Below are 17,797 nucleotides of genomic sequence, written 5' to 3' on the forward strand. Positions count from 1 at the left end.
CGCAAAACATAAAAAGATAGTAAAAGCTTTTACCGATATATAAAACGGAAAAGAGTGACTAAAGTAAATGTTGGTCCCTTAGAAGATGAGAAAGGGGATTTAATAATGGGAAATGTGGAAATGACCTTCAACAATTATTTTGCTTCGGTCTTCACAGTGGAAGACACAAAAACCATGTCAAAAATTGCTGGTCACGGGAATGTGGGAAGGGAGGACCTTGAGACAATCACTATCACTAGGGGGGTAGTGCTGGACAGGCTAATGGGACTCAAGGTAGACAAGTCCCCTGGTCCTGATGAAATGCACCCTAGGGTATTAAAAGAGATGGCAGAAGTTATAGCAGATGCATTCGTTATAATCTACCAAAATTCTCAGGACTCTGGGGAGGTGCCATCGGATTGGAAAGCAGCTAATGTAACACCTCTGTTTAAAAAAGGGGGCAGACAAAAGACAGGTAACTATAGGCCGGTTAGTTTAACATCTGTAGCAGGGAAAATGTTCGAAGCTATCATTAAGGAAGAAATAGTGGGACATCTAGATAGGAATAGTGCAATCAAGCAGACGCAACATGGATTCATGAAGGGGAAATCATGTTTAACTAATTTACTGGAATTCTTTGAGGATATAACGAACACGGTGGATAGAGGTGTACCGATGGATGTGGTGTATTTAGATTTCCAAAAGGCATTTGATAAGGTGCCACACAAAAGGTTACTACAGAAGATAAAGGTACGCGGAGTCAGAGGAAATGTATTAGCATGGATAGAGAATTGGCTGGCTAACAGAAAGCAGAGAGTCAGGATAAATGGGTCCTTTTCGGGTTGGAAATCAGTGGTTAGTGGTGTGCCACAGGGATCGATGCTGGAACCACAACTGTTTACAATATACATAGATGACCTGGAAGAGGGGACAGAGTGTAGTGTAACAAAATTTGCAGATGACACAAAGATTAGCGGGAAAGCGGGTTGTGTTGAGGACACAGAGAGGCTGCAAAGAGATTTAGATAGGTTAAGCGAATGGGCTAAGGTTTGGCAGGTGGAATACAATGTCGGAAAATGTGAGGTCATCCACCTTGTGAAAAAAAACAGTAAAAGGGAATATTATTTGAATGGCGAGAAATTACAACATGCTACAGTGCAGAGGGAACTGGGAGTCCTTCTGCATGAATCCCAAACAGTTAGTTTGCAGGTGCAGCAGGTAATCAGGAAGGCGAATGGAATGTTGGCCTTCATTGTGAGAGGGATGGAGTACAAAAGCAGGGAGGTCCTGCTGCAACTGTATAAGGTATTGGTGAGGCCACACCTGGAGTACTGCATGCAGTTTTGGTCACCTTACTTAAGGAAGGATATACTAGCTTTGGAAGGGGCACAGAGGTGATTCACTAGGCTGATTCCGGAGATGAGGGGATTACCTTATGATGATAGATTGAGTAGACTGGATCTTTACTCGTTGGAGTTCAGAAGGATGAGGGGTGATCTTATAGAAACATTTAAAATAATGAAGGGGATAGACAGGATAGAGGCAGAGAGGTTTTTTCCACCGGTCGGGGAGACTAGAACTAGGGGGCACAGCCTCAAAATACGGGGGAGCCAATTTAAAACCGAGTTGAGAAGGAATTTCTTCTCCCAGAGGGTTGTGAATCTGTGGAATTCTCTGCCCAGGGAAGCAGTTGAGGCTAGCTCATTGAATATATTCAATTCACAGATAGATAGATTTTTAACCAATAAGGGAATTAAGGGTTATGGGAGCAGGCGGGTAAGTGGAGCTGAGTCCACGGCCAGATCAGCCGTGATCTTGTTGGGTGGCAGAGCAGGCTCGAGGGGCTAGATGGCCTACTCCTGTTCCTAATTCTTATGTTCTTATGTTCTTATTAATGTTGGGGAAGTCCAGAACCAGAGGTCACAGTCTAAGGATAAGAGGTAAGCCATTTAGGACCGAGATGAGGAGAAACTTCTTCACCCAGAGAGTGGTGAACCTGTGGAATTCTCTACCACAGAAAGTTGTTGAGGCAAATTCACTAAATATATTCAAAAAGGAGCTAGATGTAGTCCTTACTACTAGGGGGATCAAGGGGTATGGCGAGAAAGCATGAATAGGGTACTGAATTTGCATGTTCAGCCATGAACTCATTGAATGGCGGTGCAGGCTCGAAGGGCCGAATGGCCTACACCTGCACCTATTTTCTATGTTTCTATGTTTCTACGTTTCTATCCTGTACAGAAACTGCTCTACAGCCTCTAGAGTCACCAAGGGATTGGAGTACAAGTGTAAAGGGGGCCGAAATTGCCCATTGCTGGAAACAGGGCGCACCTACCCTGTTTCTGTTGTTTTTACCGCCGTGGTGGATGCAGTGGCCTCTTGAGCGAAATTCCCTCTTTGGCTTTTTTTTCAGCGGACCAGAAGTTGGTCTTAATGGGAACGGATGTGCGGTGGTGAGCGGAAGTTCGCAGTTCAGATGGGCGGGTGTAGTGTCCGCCGCTGTCAGTCGTCAGCCTAGCGCTGATGACATCATCACGGTGCCACGTCATCACGGCTCTCCCCTTCACTTAAAGTTCGGTCCACTGGGCCACAGGGAGGATTTCGGCTGGGCCAGCGGCCTGGCACCTAAGAGGGGGTACCAGGCTGCCTATTGGCAGCCCGGCCGAACCCGGGGGGCGGGGGGGGCATAATTGTCGGCCCGACATGGCAGTCAGCCTACAAAAAAAACATGGTGGCAGCGGCAGTAGGTCCTCCCCTTTAATGGGAGCCGCACCGCCATTTTAGAGGGACTCCGAGCTCAGTGCACCGGCAGAAAAAGCAAGATTGTTTAGGTGGAATTTCGCCATCGGAGGGAACATCGGCAGTGCGCACTCTGATGGCAGACTTAGGACGGATCGGCAGCTGCGGAGCGGTAGTGGGGGGAGCGGATCACCGCCGGGACATTTTCAAAATGGTGGGCATTACATGAAAAACCGGCGCCCATTGCACTCCACAGCGTGGCCGCTGATTTCCGGTGGCAACAGGCCTTAAGGGAAGGGGCAATTTCGGCCCCAAGAAGTTTGATTATAATTATATAGCGTCTTGGTGAGACCACACCTAGAGTATTGTGTACAGTGTTAGTCTCCTTACCTAAGGAAGGATATACTTGCCTTCGAGAGGGTGCAACAAAGGTTCACTAGACTGATTCCTGGGATAAGAGGGTTGGCCTATGAGGAGAGATTGAGTAGACTAGGCCTATATTCCTTAGAGTTTAGAAGAATAAGAGTTGATCTCATTGAAACGTGTAACATTTTTAAAGGGCTTGACAGGGTAGATGCAGGGAGGTTGTTTTCCCTGGCTGGGGAATCTAGAACTAGTGGTCACCATCTCCGATTGTGAATCTTTAGAATTCTCTACCCCAGAGGGCTGTGAATAGTCAGTCTTTGAGTATATTCAAGACAGAGATCACTAGATTTTTAGATACTAAGGGAATCAAAGGATATGAGTTTAGTGCGGGAAGGTGGAGTTGAGGCAGAAGATCAGCCATGATCTTATTGAATGGCAGAGTAGACTCAAGGGGCCGAATGGCCTACTCTTGCTCCTATTTCTTATGTTCTGTGAAAGCAAATGCATTCATGTGTTACCACCACTGGGGCCTGTCAGCAAGTGTGGCTGCCTAGATGAGAAGGATGCCTAGTCTTTATTCCTGGTTCCTGTTCTGTTGTCTTAATTCATTTCCTAAACCAGGGTTATCTGAGTTTACCGCTGGTTAGCTATGAACACAGTGCATCTTATGCTTTAAGAAGTGAACAATTGCCTCAAAACTACATTCATCAACCAGAAATATTTTGGTCTCTGTTCTATCTATTGGGACATGTTTATTGATGAAAACCATCAGTGATATCAGATAAGCACATTTATTCCTGTAAAACGATGAAGCGTTTAGGTCAACAGAGTAGTCTTTGTCAACAAGATTCATACTCAGAGTTTATTAATAAGTATAACTGTGACAAACATAAGTCAATAAGAACATAAGAATATAAGAAATAGGAGCAGGAGTAGGCCATACGGCCCCTTGAGCCTGCTTCGATATTTAATACGTTCTTGACTGATCCGATCATGGACCCCATAACCCCTTATTCCCTTATCGGTTAAGAAACTGTCTATTTCTGTCTTAAATTTATTCAATGACCCAGCTTCCACAGCTCTCTGAGGCAGCGAATTCCACAGATTCACAAAACTCTGGGAAAAGACATTTCTCCTCATCTCAGTTTTAAATGGGTGGCCCCTTATTCTCAGATTATGCCCCCTAGTTCTAGTCTCCCCATCAGTGGAAACATTCTCTCTGCATCCACCTTGTCAAGCCCCCTCATAATCTTATACGTTTCTTTAAAATCACCTCTCAATCTTCTGAATTCCAATGAGTAGAGGCCCAACCTACTCAACCTTTCCTCATAAGTCAACCCCCTCATCTCCGGAATCAACCGAGTGAACCTTCTCTGAACTCTATATTCCCAAGTGCTTTCTCCCACAAGTGTTTCAAGCACATAATGGAACATAACGTATCAGAAAGTAACAAACATAAGGATATTCATTGGTTATTGGTGTCAGCTCATGTGACATTGAACTGGATGCCTTACAACAGGATGAAGGATGAGGAACTATAGTTACAGGGAGTGACTTGAGATATTGGGACTATTTTCAGTGGAGAAAAGAAGGCTTTCATGCCATTTGTTTTTAAATTATAAAGGGATTTGATAGGGGGAATAGGGAAAGGTTAGGAGAGCAATAGAAGAGGAATCATCAATTTAAAACTGTCACTGAGAGAGTGAGGAAAAAGTTTAGGAAAATTGTCTTTTTACATGGGTGTATTTGAGGCAGAAACCATGTTATCCTTTAATGGAAATTTGGATAAACATTTGAAGTAGGGATAGGGTGGGCCAAAGGGATTGGGTCTAGCAAACTGTCAATACAGGTTGGGCCTCCCTTATCAGGGACTCCCTTATCCGGTACCTCCCCTCGTCCGGCATGGTTCTGGTGGCCGGGGACGCATGCGCAGAATGCGGACGACCTCCACCCCGATTTTAGGGCCCGCCGACACTCAGCCCACTGGGGCCCGCCGACACTCATTGGGGCCGCTGACACTCAGCCCGGCGGGAGCCTGCCGACACGGCCCACTGGGGCCCGCCGACAATTCGGGCCCGCCCGGGGCACCAACCTCCTCCCCCTCTCCCCGACCTCGGGCTGCCTCACCTGCACCACCCCCGCCGCCCCTCCCCCTCCTCAGGCTGATCTCCCTTTATCCGGCAAAATCCTTTATTCGGCACAGGCCAGGTCCTAAGGGTGCCGTATAAGGGAGGTTCAACCTGGACAGACACAATGGGCCAAATGACTTCATTCTGTGCTGACAATTTCTATGGCTGTAAGTGAGGAGTGTGATGTGTACAGACATCTGCAAGTCATTTCGATATCCTACAAGATCATCCATGAAGTAGGCTAGAAAAGTAGTGAAAAATGACAAACCTTTCATTGTTTAAAGGGTTGTTTTTGTGTTTTGACTTTTTTTTGTGAAGTGTTTACTCGAATACTCACGTCGGTGGATATGAGATAACACCCAGCAGCTCAGTTTGAGAAATAATTTCCCTCGTGTTTTAACGTGGCAACAGGACATCTTTACTCACACAAAACTCACGCTTGTAACGTTCTCACTCCCTCACCTGAAGACAGTAAGACCTTGGTTTGCTGTACTGCACTGTCTGCAGGTATACCGTACATTTCTACACGCACACAGGCGTCGATTGATGTTTTACTGTGCGTCCTGCAGACTGGTAGATGCTGGCCACTAATAATCTACATAAAAAGAGAATATTCATCAGTCGTACATTCCAGACTGCATTCAGTACCATAAGTAGCATAAGTTCACTGGGATTATTCGGTGATCCTGTACCCTCACCAGGGACCCTCCCACAACAGGGCTAGGCTGGGGAATGGGTGCTCAGCTATTGTAGCCTTGTCTCTGATCTCTGCTCCTGTCTAGCAAGGTGCTGGAATGTGAGTGTGGGATAATTGGATGTCATTATGTTTACAAAGAAACATGAAACAACAGCATTTATATTTGTGGGAAAACATTCTTCATCAGACTAAAGGTAAGAAGTTTCTTCCATTCTCTATTTCTAACTAAATCATCAATGTCTTATTTACAATCACATATATATTGTGCTACAAACAGCAGAGGGAAACTTTCCCCCAAATTAAGCTTTTTCCTCACTGTACATAAATTCTTCAAGCAAAAATGAAAAATGAGATGATTATTAAATTGATGATTAATGATTAATTGTTACATAGAATTACACAGAATCTACAGCACAGAAACAGGCCATTCAGCCCAACTGGTCCATGCTCCACACAAGCCTCCTCTCACCCCATTTCATCTCACCCTATCTGCATAGCCTTCGATTCCTTTCTCCCTCATATCTTTAGCTTTCCCTTAGATGTCTCTGTGCTAGTCACCTCAAATATGCCTCGTGGTAGCAAATTCCACATTCTGACCACTCTCTGGGTAAATAATTTTTTCCTGAATTGACTATTGGATTTATTGGTGACTATCTCATGTTTATTGCCCCTAATTTTGTTCTCCCCACAAGTCGAAATGTTTTCGCTGCATCTACCCTATTGAACACTTTCATAATCTTAAAGACCTCCATCAGGTACCCCCTCAGCCTTCTCTTTTCTAGTAACCATTTGGGTAATTCAGAGCCTTGCTGGATAGGCCTTAATTAGGTCCTTACTTTATACAATGCCTAGTAACAACAATCTTCATTTAATGAAGATGTGCATCGAGTTATTAGGTGCGATATACAGTCAAATCACATTCTTCTTTGATGATGGCACTTATCTGCTGTTTGATTGATTGAATTTTGTGAAGCTTCAAAAAGGTATTTCACAAAAATCGTTGTTGGCGCTACATAATAAAAAGGTTAGCACTCGAGGAATAAGCAACTTTAACCAGTTAATCACACACATATGTAGAAAAGCAAGAGGGGAAGAAAGGGACATCCTCATTCCTTTGTCCCATCGCTCACAACAGCCAGGGGCCTGGTACATGCCCCCCTAACCATCCTCTAAGCCACAGATGGTAAGCGAGAAGAGAAGAATTAGACAAAAAGAGCATGTGTTCTCCCAATACATATAGTAGTGTGATTGTCACTGGCAATCTTAACTAAGTATGACTGAATGAACGTGTTGCTATGTTTGATACAATTACCTAACACCGACCTGTATTACAACGATCACTGGACTAAGGTTCTGTTTAGAAGACAGTGGATCAAACTTGGTGTCATTAGTCATGAAATCGGGTCTAAGAACATAGCCACATCCTCCATTGTCCTGGAATTTGCCTCTGTTGAGGTCCATGCTCAATCCAGGAACCTCATAATTCAAAGCAACTGCGTACACAAAAGAAACGTTCAAGTAAGGTTGAGATAAGTGTAAAGGAAATAGTCCAACTGCCTTCACATAGTTCTTTTATGAAACATTAATTCAATGCTGCCCTTCATCTGACATCCACATACGTGCTTTTCCAGCAGCAGCAGTCACTGGAGGAGTGGGAGGTCTGACTGCTCAATGCATTTCCTGGACAGGGGAACCGAGGCAAATTGGAACACCTCTATTGCCCCTCCAGCTGAAATCAGTTAACTCAGCACAGATTTAGCAGCATACCTGGGACCTTCCTGTTCTGTGAGAGTTACTTTGACTCTAAACAGTCTGTTGTGTCCTTACACACTACAGCAAATCAACACGAGGCACATACTGGAGACAAGGTCACTCTGTGACCTGTACCTTTATTCCCAGGACCAAGAAGTGATGACCCTGCGTGGGACCTCCCTTTATATACATGGATGACCAGGTGAGGAGTGTCTCCCACAAGTTCACCCCCTATGGTCAAGGTGTGCATTTCTCAGGTGTATACAGTGTACAGTGTTGTTACATAAAGGTTACAGCTATGTTAAGGTTACAAACACGACATCACCTCCCCCCCAACGTCTTTGGGTCAAAGATTGAATCTTTCAGGCGGTCGACGCTCTCTCGTAGAGCGCCGCAGTTGGGGCTCTGGTTGTTGAGTCTTGGCATGCGTCTTTGTCACCTGTGGTGATTCTGCCTCGTCTGGGCTGACCGCAGGGACTGTGTATGCTGCTGACAGTTCTTGTTGCTCGTTCACTGGCAATGGTTTGGGCAGCAACTCATGATTTTCCTCAGGTTCCTCAGTGTCCATGCTGAACCTTTTTTTTACTTGGTCCAGATGCTTGCAGCATATCTGCCCATTGTTGAGTCTGACCACGATGAACCTATTCCCCTCTTTACCAATTACAGTAACCTCAAGCCACTTGGGCCCCACAGCGTGATTAAGAACAAATACAGGGTCATCGATTTCTATCCATCTCCCCTTTGAGTTGCGATCGTGGCACTCATTTTGGGACTGGCGCTTGCCCTCAACAATGTCTGACAAGACTGGATGAATGAGGGACAGCCGAGTTTTAAGTGTACATTTCATGAGTAGTTCCACTGGCGGGACTCCCGAGAGCGAATGTGGTCGGGACCTGTAGGCCAGCAGTAGGCGCTATAGACGGTATTGAAGGGAGGGTCCTTGAATCCGGAGCATGCCTTGTTTTATGATTTGGACCACATGTTCCGCCTGGCTATTGGAAGCCGGCTTGAACGGTGCTGTCCTGACATGTTTGATGCCATTACCCGACATGAACTCCCGGAATTCATAGCTAGTGAAACACGGGCCATTGTCGCTAACTAGGATGTCCGGCAAGCCGTGGGTCGCAAAGACCGCACGCAGACTCTTCACTGTGGTGGATGTCGTGCACGAATTCAATATCATGCACTCGATCCATTTCGAGTACGCATTGACAACAATGAGGAACATTTTTCCCATGAACGGGCCTGCGTAGTCTACGTGAATATGTGACCATGGCTTGGTGGGCCAGGGCCACGGGCTGAGTGGGGCCTCCCTGGGGGCATTGCCCAGCTGGACACACGTCGTGCACCTGCGAACACAGTGTTCCAGGCCTGCATCAATTCCCGGCCACCATACACGTGACCAGGCAATGGCCTTCATAAGCACGATGCCTGGGTGCTCGCTGTGGAGTTCCCTGATGAATGCTTCCCTACCCTTCTGGGGCATGACTACCCGGCTGCCCCATAGTAGGCAGTCGTTTTGAATGGAGAGTTCATCCATCTGTCTGTGAAACGGTCTGACCTCTTCAGGGCATGCTCCATGTGCGGGCGCCCAATCCCCAGTCAGGCACATTTCTTAATCAGAGATAGAAGGGGATCTCTGTTTGTCCAGGTTTTGATCTGGCGGGCTGTGATGGGGGAGCCTGCGCTGTCAAAGGCATCGACAGCCATGACCATCTCCATGCTTTGCTCCGCTGCCCCCTCAGTGGTGGCCAGTGGAAGCCTGCTGAGCGCGTCAGTGCAATTTTCGGTGCCTGGTCGGTGCTGTATGGTGTAGTCATACGCAGTCAGCGTGAGAGCCCATTGCTGTACGCGAGCTGACGCATTGGCATTGACGGCTTTGCTGTCGGACAACAGGGATGTTAACGGCTTGTGGGTCCGTTTCTAACTCGAACCTTCTACCAAAAAGATACTGGTGCATCTTTTTCACCCTGCAGACACATGCGAGTGCTTCCTTTTCAACCAGCCCATATCCCCTTTCTGCTTGGGCGAGCGACCTGGAGGCATAAGCCACAGGTTGGAGTTGGCCCTCATCATTACTCTGCTGCAACACGCACCCAACCCCATAGGATGATGCATCGCATGTCAAAACCAATTTCTTACAGGGGTCGTACAGAGTCAATAACATATTAGAACAAAGCAGGTTCCGCGCCCGATTGAAAGCCCGTTCCTCTCAGTCCCCCCAAAACCAATCGCAACTCTTACGCAGGAGCACATGTAGCGGCTCCAACAACGTACTTAAGTTCGGTAGAAAGTTCCCGAAATAGTTCAATAGTCCCAGAAATGAACGCAACTCCAATGTGTTGCCGGGCCTGGGCGCGCGACGGATCGCCTCCGTTTTGGATTTGGTGGGCCGGATCCCACCTGCGGGAATCCTCCTGCCCAAAAACTCGACCTCTGGGGCCAAAAACACACACTTGGACTTCTTTAGTCGCAGGCCTACCCAGTCCAGTCAGCGTAGCACCTCCTCCAGGTTGTGGAGGTGTTCCTCGGTGTCTCGATCCGTGATAAGGATGTCGTCCTGAAATACGATTGTTTCTGGGATGGATTTGAGCAGGCTTTCCATGTTCCTCTGAAAGATAGCGGCTGCTGAACGAATGCCAAACGGACACCTCTTGTAGACAAACAGCCCCTTGTGCGTGGTGATGGTGGTCAGTAGCTTGGATTCTTCGGCCAGTTCCTGGGTCATGTAGGCCGAGGTGACGTCCAACTTGGTTAACAGCTTGCTGCCTGCCAGCGTGGCAAAAAGATCCTCCGCTCTCGGAAGCGGGTATTGGTCCTGAAGGGACACTCGGTTGATGGTGGCCTTGTAGTCGCCACAGATCCTGACCGAGCCATCCATTTTTAGAACAGGGACGAAGGGGCTTGCCCAGTCGCTGAATTCAATGGGCAAAATTATGCCCTCTCTTAGTAACCTGCCCAACTCACTCTCAATTTTCTCCCGCATCACATACGGCACAGCTCTGGCTTTGTGGTGCACTGGTGTGGCGTCTGGGGTGATGCGTATCCTTACTTTGGTGCCTTTGAAAGTCCTGACACCAGGTTGAAATAATGACTCGAACTTTTGTAGGACCTGTGAGCATGAACTTCGCTCCACAGATGAAATGACGTGCACATCTCCCCATTTCCAGTTCATCTCGGCTAGCCAGCTCCTCCCCAAAAGCACGGGACCATTTCCCGTGACAATCCAGAGTGGCAGCCGGTTCTGAGATCCATTATGTGTGACCATCAACATTGCACTGCCTAGCACTGGGATGATCTCTTTGGTGTACGTCCGTAGTTGCGTGTCAATGCGTTCTAGTTTGGGTCTGCTAGCTGAGTGGCCACAGTTTCTCGAATTGTTGGACACTCATAAGCGACTGGCTGGCTCCTGTGTCCAGCTCCATGCGTACCAGGATGCCGTTTAACAGTACTCTCATCATCATAGGTGCCGTTTTTGTGTATGAGCTGTGGATGTTTGCCACCTGGACCCGCTGAACTTCAGCGCCCATTGCTGTGTCCCAAGCATACCCCTGCCTTGCAGACCCATCTTGTGGTTCATCCACTTCGTAACCAGTCTCGCTGCGGGCTTCCTGCACATCCTGGCTAAATGTCCATTCAAGTTACAATTTCTGCAGATGAATTGTTGAAACCGGCAGGTCTTCGCAGCATGTTTGCCCCCACACCTCCAGAATGAGCTGAGATTGTTGTGAACAAAAGAGCTGTTAGCAGGCATTCCTCTCTGATTGTCTCTTTGATTACTCTTGAGCACTCTGTTTGTGGGTGTCAATGGTCCCATCCCGGGACATATTATCCCTTGTGATGGTATAAATGTCCATTCAACCTGCCATTGTCTCTGTTGAGGACCCACCCTAGACTCTGTTACTGCCTGGTTGGTGTCAAATTGCCCTTGCCTGCCTGCGGAGTTCTGAGTCGCGTTTACCATGTTAACTCCCTGCTCCATCGCCACGTTGGGAGCAGAGTTGCGCGCGTATATGATCTTGGTTTCCTCCTCCCCTGCCATGAAGGTTTGAGCCATCAATGCCGCTGCTTCCAAGGTCAAGTCCTTGGTCTCAATTAGCTTCCTAAAAATCCCGGCATGACCAATGCCCTCAATGAAGAAATCCCATAACATCTCCCCCCTGCAGGCGTCTGTGAACTTACAGAGGCTGGCCAAGCGCCGAAGGTCCGCAACGAAGTCTGGTATGCTCTGCCCTTCCCAACGTCGGTGCGTATAGAATCGGTGTTGGGCCATGTGTATACTACTCGCCGGTTTGAGGTGCTCACCGATCAGTTTGCTGAGCTCTTCGAAGGTCTTGTCCGCCGGCTTCTCGGGTGCGAGCAGGTCTTTCATCAGCGCGTACGTCTTAAGTCCACAGCTGGTCAGTAGGTGCGCCCTTCGCTTGTCAGCCGCTGCCACTCCCAGCCAGTCCTTTGTGACAAAGCTCTGCTGGAGCCTCTCAACGAAATCGTCCCAGTCCTCACCAACACAGTACCGTTCCTCCGTGTTACCGGTGGCCATTCTCTTGAGTCGTTGATTCCCGTTTCCCGTCGCCAAATGTTGTGTCCTTACACACTACAGCAAATCAACACGAGGCACATACTGGAGACAAGGTCACTCTGTGACCTGTACCTTTATTCACAGGACCAAGAAGTGATGACCCTGTGTGGGACCTCCCTTTATATACCTGGATGACCAGGTGAGGAGTGTCTCCCACAAGTTCACCCCCTGTGGTCAAGGTGTACATTTCTCAGGTGTATACAGTGTACAGTGTTGTTACATAAATGTTACAGCTATGTGAAGGTTACAAACATGACACAGTCCACTTACCAAACTGAGCCATCAAGGAAATTCCTCTCTCAGGTTTTCATTGAGGTGGGCTGAGTTATCAAGCCAAACCGGATGTCTAAGAGATGAGCTTGTAGGGATGTATAAAGGACATCTCAAAGAACCTTATAGCGAATTAAGTACTTTTAAAAAAAAGTGTAGTCACTGCTATAATGTAGGGGAAACTCGAGCCAATTTGCGCACAGCAAAGGGGCACAAACAGCGTTGCCATAACGATCAGATAATTCATTTTAGTGATGTTGGTTGAGGGATAAATATTGGCCAGGATACCGGGGAGAACTCCCCTGCTCTTCTTCAAATAGTGCCATGGAATCTTTTATGTTCACATGAAAAGTTTAATGTTTCATCCAAAAGATGGCACATCTAACTGTGCAGTACTTCCTCAATACTGCACTGGAGTGTCAGTCTAGATTTGTGCTCAAGTCTATGGTGTGGGACTTGAACCCAAAACCTTCTGACTCAGAGGTGAGAATGCTACCCACTGAGCCAAGGCTGACCCTCAAGACAGTTGCATGTCTGTGTAAATTTTTATATTGTACTTTAGTCTAGGCCGACCTCTCATTTTGCTTCCACACTTCTTGCTTATTCCTTGTTGTCCCAAGTTATTTTTTTTGTCCTGTGCAAGCCTTACAATTTCTGTACCCTTTTAATGTGGACTCGAGCTGCAATTTGGAGACATTTGTTTGGGAACTTTACTTCTCCACCTTAAAACATTCAATCACCTTGCCTGGCCAAGTCAACTTAAACCATACCATCGGCATTCCACTGGTTCTTCAGGTAGCAGATGAGAAGGAAATGGACCAGAAGCAACTAGTTAGCGACAGAGTGTTTAATGGGCCTATCCAGTAACAATGAATAGGTTTCAGGCCATGGGTGTGTAAAGATAAGAGAGCAGTCCAGACAAGTATGCAGCTGATGACGGATGAAATTGCATAGGGCTGATTCTCATCCCTATTTCTGGGTCGGAGAGAAGTTCAGGTGAAAGTGTTCATCCCACAGTGAAAATTCAAAGCCAAAATACGATTTTATTTTAATTTTAGGCAGACCCAGATGCAAATTCATAACGTGACAAATGATTGCTTCATGTATGACCCATAACAATTGTTCATGAAGTCAATATGTAGTCGTATTACATGGAGGTGAAGCTTACCCATGTGACAACCAACATTCCAGAACTCATGAGGTTTATAGTTGGAAAGATTTTTCCGGACGCCTGCAGAGTAGGTTCTTGAAAGGAACTTTGAATTGTGTACTACAAATTCACAAGCTGAAAGAAAGGATATTAAATGTTATTTAAAACAAAAATATAAGGCACAATTAAATACACACAAAGAACTGCATTCTTTTTCTTTTTAATTTGTTCCTTTTTTGTTCTTATTTTTATTCCTTTCTCTCAGAATCATGCCACATATCATTATCTAACTGAACGGACAAGCAAGGAACCTACAGCCAGTGCGGCCTGTGTTGTTGCTGTTCTGTGGGTCAGTTGTTGGATGATAAAGAATAATCCAGGCTGACTCACGCTCTGATTTCCCCTCATCCACAAGGGCCAAATCGAAGGCTGGGAAGTGAACAGCTGCCGAACTATTTGAGCACTGGTACAGCACTGTACCGCATTACCACGCTACTAATACAGGGCACTGTTCGAGTTTGCAATTAAATTACTGGATGTATTCAAATATGTGCAGCTTCAGGAAAACAACCTACTATAGTACTTTGGCCCATGGTAAGATTGATTATAGTGACAACTGACTCAACAACTATATTGCAGTAATGGCTCTGAAACTCAACTGCTCCGCCACCCTAACATAAAGAGAAAATATAGTAAATAGCAGCTGGTGCTCTTATAAGATGAAAGAGAAATTGAACACAATTGCGTACTCTATTTTTAATCATTCAGAATAAATTTCAGCAGAACTAAAAAAGAATCTGAATTTAATATGCACTTACCTGATTGCTTTACTAACTTCATAGCTCTGTGTTCTGAAAATGAATTACTTTCGTAAAACAGCTGATGGTCTCGCGAATGTTTGAAATCTTTGAATTCGACTGACTTTGTGTATATGACGACATTTGAGAACTCCATTGTGAGTTCAACCTTCTTTTTCTTCAAGATGCAAAAATAATGCCACAAGATAACAAAATGATTAGAATCACAAAGCGAAACACTGGGGTATATCTGGGATAGGTGGCTCTCGTGAGTGGGACTTTCCAAGCACAATGAAAGCGGTTCCATTGCTCAATACTCACATATTTGTCTTACGCAGCCATTGCGAGGTCTGCTATCTATCACATGCGCTCTGAGCTGCAATAAAGGCGCCATTTGGCCTTTAATGAAAGGAGTCGTCAAGTACTGCTGACATTCTGCAAGTATGAGATTCACATAGAAACATAGAAAATAGGTGCAGGAGTAGGCCATTCAGCCCTTCTAGCCTGCACCGCCATTCAATGAGTTCAGTCATCTTGGTTAATACTCGCCACTGGACCAAGACCTAGCTCTGTCAAGCCCGTGTGGTGGCTGGTGTGCAAAGGCCACCACATGTTAAAAAAAGTCCACACACAGGCATCTTCCACCCCTCAAGATGTAATTCAGGAATATTAGGTCCTTCATTGAAACACCTGTGAACTCATCCCTTTTTGGTGGAAGCAAGTCATCCTCGATACGAGGGGCTGCCTAAGAAGAAGATGGGAACAAGCAAATATAATACCTTTCATTTCAAACTAGTGTGACACATCTGGCCCAGGCACCCACACGTCAACAATTAATAGCAGGTAAAATATTGAGAGGGAGGAGTACCCATTTAGCAATAATCTAATGAATGGCAAGCATGATTTCAGAAGGGGGAGATCACAAGATAGATTCAGGTAAAGAAAATAATTTTCGGCTTATCCATTTAGAAAGATCTTACAATTCCTCATGGATGGATGGATGGATGGATGGATGGATGGATGGATGGATGGATGGATGGATGGATGGATGGATGGATGGATGGATGGATGGATGGAAGGAAGGAAGGAAAGAAGGAAGGAAGGAAGACTTGCATTTATATAGCATCTTTCATGACCACTGGATGTCTCAAAGTACTTTACAGTCAATGGAGTACTTTTGGAGTGCAGTCACTGTTGTAATTTGGGAAACGTGGCAGTCAATTTACGCATAGCAAACTCTCACAGAAAGCAACGTGATAACCAGATAAACTGTTTTTTGTTATGTTGATTGAGGGATAAATATTGGCCAGGACACTGGGGATAACTTCCCTGCTCTTCTACTAAATAGTGCCACAGGATCATTTACATCCACCCGAGAGGGCAGACTGGGCCTCGGTTTAACATCTCATCCGAAAGACGGCACCTTCGACAGTGCAGCCTAGAATGATGTGCTTATGTCCCTGGAGTGGAGCTTGAACCCACAACCCTCTGACTCAGAGGCAAGGTGCCTTCATGGCATCTTAAAAGATTTGCATAATAGGTGCAACCAAGTGGAATATTCTGAGCTGGGAGTGCCAATGTTTTCGACCTCTAATGTGGCTTGTGCAATGGCACAGCACAGGCCTCTCGTCCCTCAGGCCAGTATGCCCCCATTGATTTTGCAGCACTTAACCTCCTCCCGCCACCCACCCCCATGCCTGTTGCACACCTTCACTGCCAGCACACGGGAGCATAAAATATACCCCGTAGTTCCCAGTCTTACACTAGCTGAAACCAAGCTTCCATCAAGGTCATAACATCATATCCCTCCATTCTAATTAGTACCTCCAGTGTCCCAACTTAATCTCTAATACTTTGCACAGTCGTAAAAACAACACTGTAATCCTGGTCTATTCATATTCTACACTACATTTTCCCTTATTTTAATTGGTCTTTCCTGGAGCTGTCTTCCTTCTGTCCTGAGATTTGTCTCTCCATACGTCCCTCCCTCTTGAGCTTACTATTGTAAGCTGCTTTTCCCCTTCACAATACCTTTTATTCTTGAGCCCAAACTAGTTTAAATCCTCCCATTGGTGCCAGTGGGATTTAAGTGAAGTCGACCCAGCTGAAGGTCTAATCCCCAGCCCTGAACAAGTCCCAATGCTACAGATAAAGTAGACCGTGAAATTCCCTCAGATATAGATTTTTTTGCTATGTAGAAAGCTTCCAACAAAATTGCACAGGAAAGACATAAACAAACTAAAAGACAAGGAAATCAAGAGAAAAGCTTGTAACCAAATTGGTTACAAAATAGGGAAACAAGGACACCGATGAGAGATTTAAGGCCCGATTTTAATCCTACCTGCCTGGCGGGAGCAGGACAGACAGGTGCTTCCCACTGTGCTGCCGTGTCCGCGCTCACCACCATTTTATCTGCTGGGTTTTAGGCCGCGGGGTCCCTTTAGTATTTTAATGTCAGCACCCAATGATGTCATTTGCACCATGGCGTGATGTGAGTCCCTGGCCAAAGACTGCCCTAGGTGGAGGAAGTGCATCCGGGAGGGTGCTCGAGTCTCATCGCCGAGAGCATGCAGAAATCAAGCGCAGGCAGCGGAAAGAGCGTGCGGCAAACCAGTCCCACCCTCCCTTACCCTCAACAACTATCTGTCCCACCTGTGACAGGGACTGTGGTTTTTGTATTGGACTGTTCAGCCAGCTAAGGACTCATTTTTAGAGTGGAAGCAAGTTTTCCTCAATTCCGAGGGACTGCCTTATGATGATGATGGCGTCATTTGAACTGCTGATCACAGTGGTGACGTCGAGAGCCAGAGCGGCCAGTGAAAGCTGGCAGGGAGCATGATCGCGGTCAGAAGAGGCGCAGGGAAGGTGCAATTTTCATTTTACAAAGACTTTGTTTGTGGGCCAGGAGAAACGCAACAGGCCTAAAAATTCGGGGGCTTATCGCTGGCCACTGCCGCCCGATTAGGGGAGGGGAAAAATGGCGGCTGCTGCACTATTGCCCACTGCCGGAGGCTCCCATAGCGACAGCCGTTTTCGGCAAGTCGGCAGTGCTGCCGTTGCCTGCGCTCACCGAAAGTATTGTAATGAGTCAGAGCGTGACATCAATCAGCGCGCAACATCTTCTCTAAAGCACACCCGTGCATGCAGCCGCTAAAAGCGCTTCAGCGGTGTTAAGGGCGCACAGAATCCGGCAGGACCTGACAGATTGTTTACGAGGATGGAGGCTGACAAGTGGAAAACACCTCAGATGGATGGCGGAACTTTAAACTTCCCTTTGCCAAGGTTCTTCTTTTATCCTTTCATTTTTTTGCCCCATCAGTGGGGAGAGGGGGGTGAATG

General features: G+C 46.5%; 1 protein-coding gene across 1 annotated transcript in view; it reads right to left on the bottom strand.

The window, feature by feature from the left end:
- LOC139278102 (1-phosphatidylinositol 4,5-bisphosphate phosphodiesterase zeta-1-like) overlaps nucleotides 1-17,797 on the bottom strand; it is a gene marked incomplete at its 3' end in the record, with an annotated part of 60,547 nt that overhangs the window by 2,613 nt on the left and 40,137 nt on the right. Inside the window, exons 5-8 of the mRNA XM_070896760.1 lie at nucleotides 14,480-14,636; nucleotides 13,680-13,796; nucleotides 7,234-7,403; nucleotides 5,676-5,808 (exon numbers count right to left, since the gene is read on the bottom strand). Of these exons, the coding sequence (XP_070752861.1) occupies nucleotides 5,676-5,808; nucleotides 7,234-7,403; nucleotides 13,680-13,796; nucleotides 14,480-14,636 (577 nt within the window). The remainder of the gene's footprint in view (nucleotides 1-5,675; nucleotides 5,809-7,233; nucleotides 7,404-13,679; nucleotides 13,797-14,479; nucleotides 14,637-17,797) is intronic.

Source organism: Pristiophorus japonicus, chromosome 13, assembly GCF_044704955.1.
Source record: "Pristiophorus japonicus isolate sPriJap1 chromosome 13, sPriJap1.hap1, whole genome shotgun sequence".
In the NCBI taxonomy this organism is placed as follows: Eukaryota; Metazoa; Chordata; class Chondrichthyes; family Pristiophoridae; genus Pristiophorus; species Pristiophorus japonicus.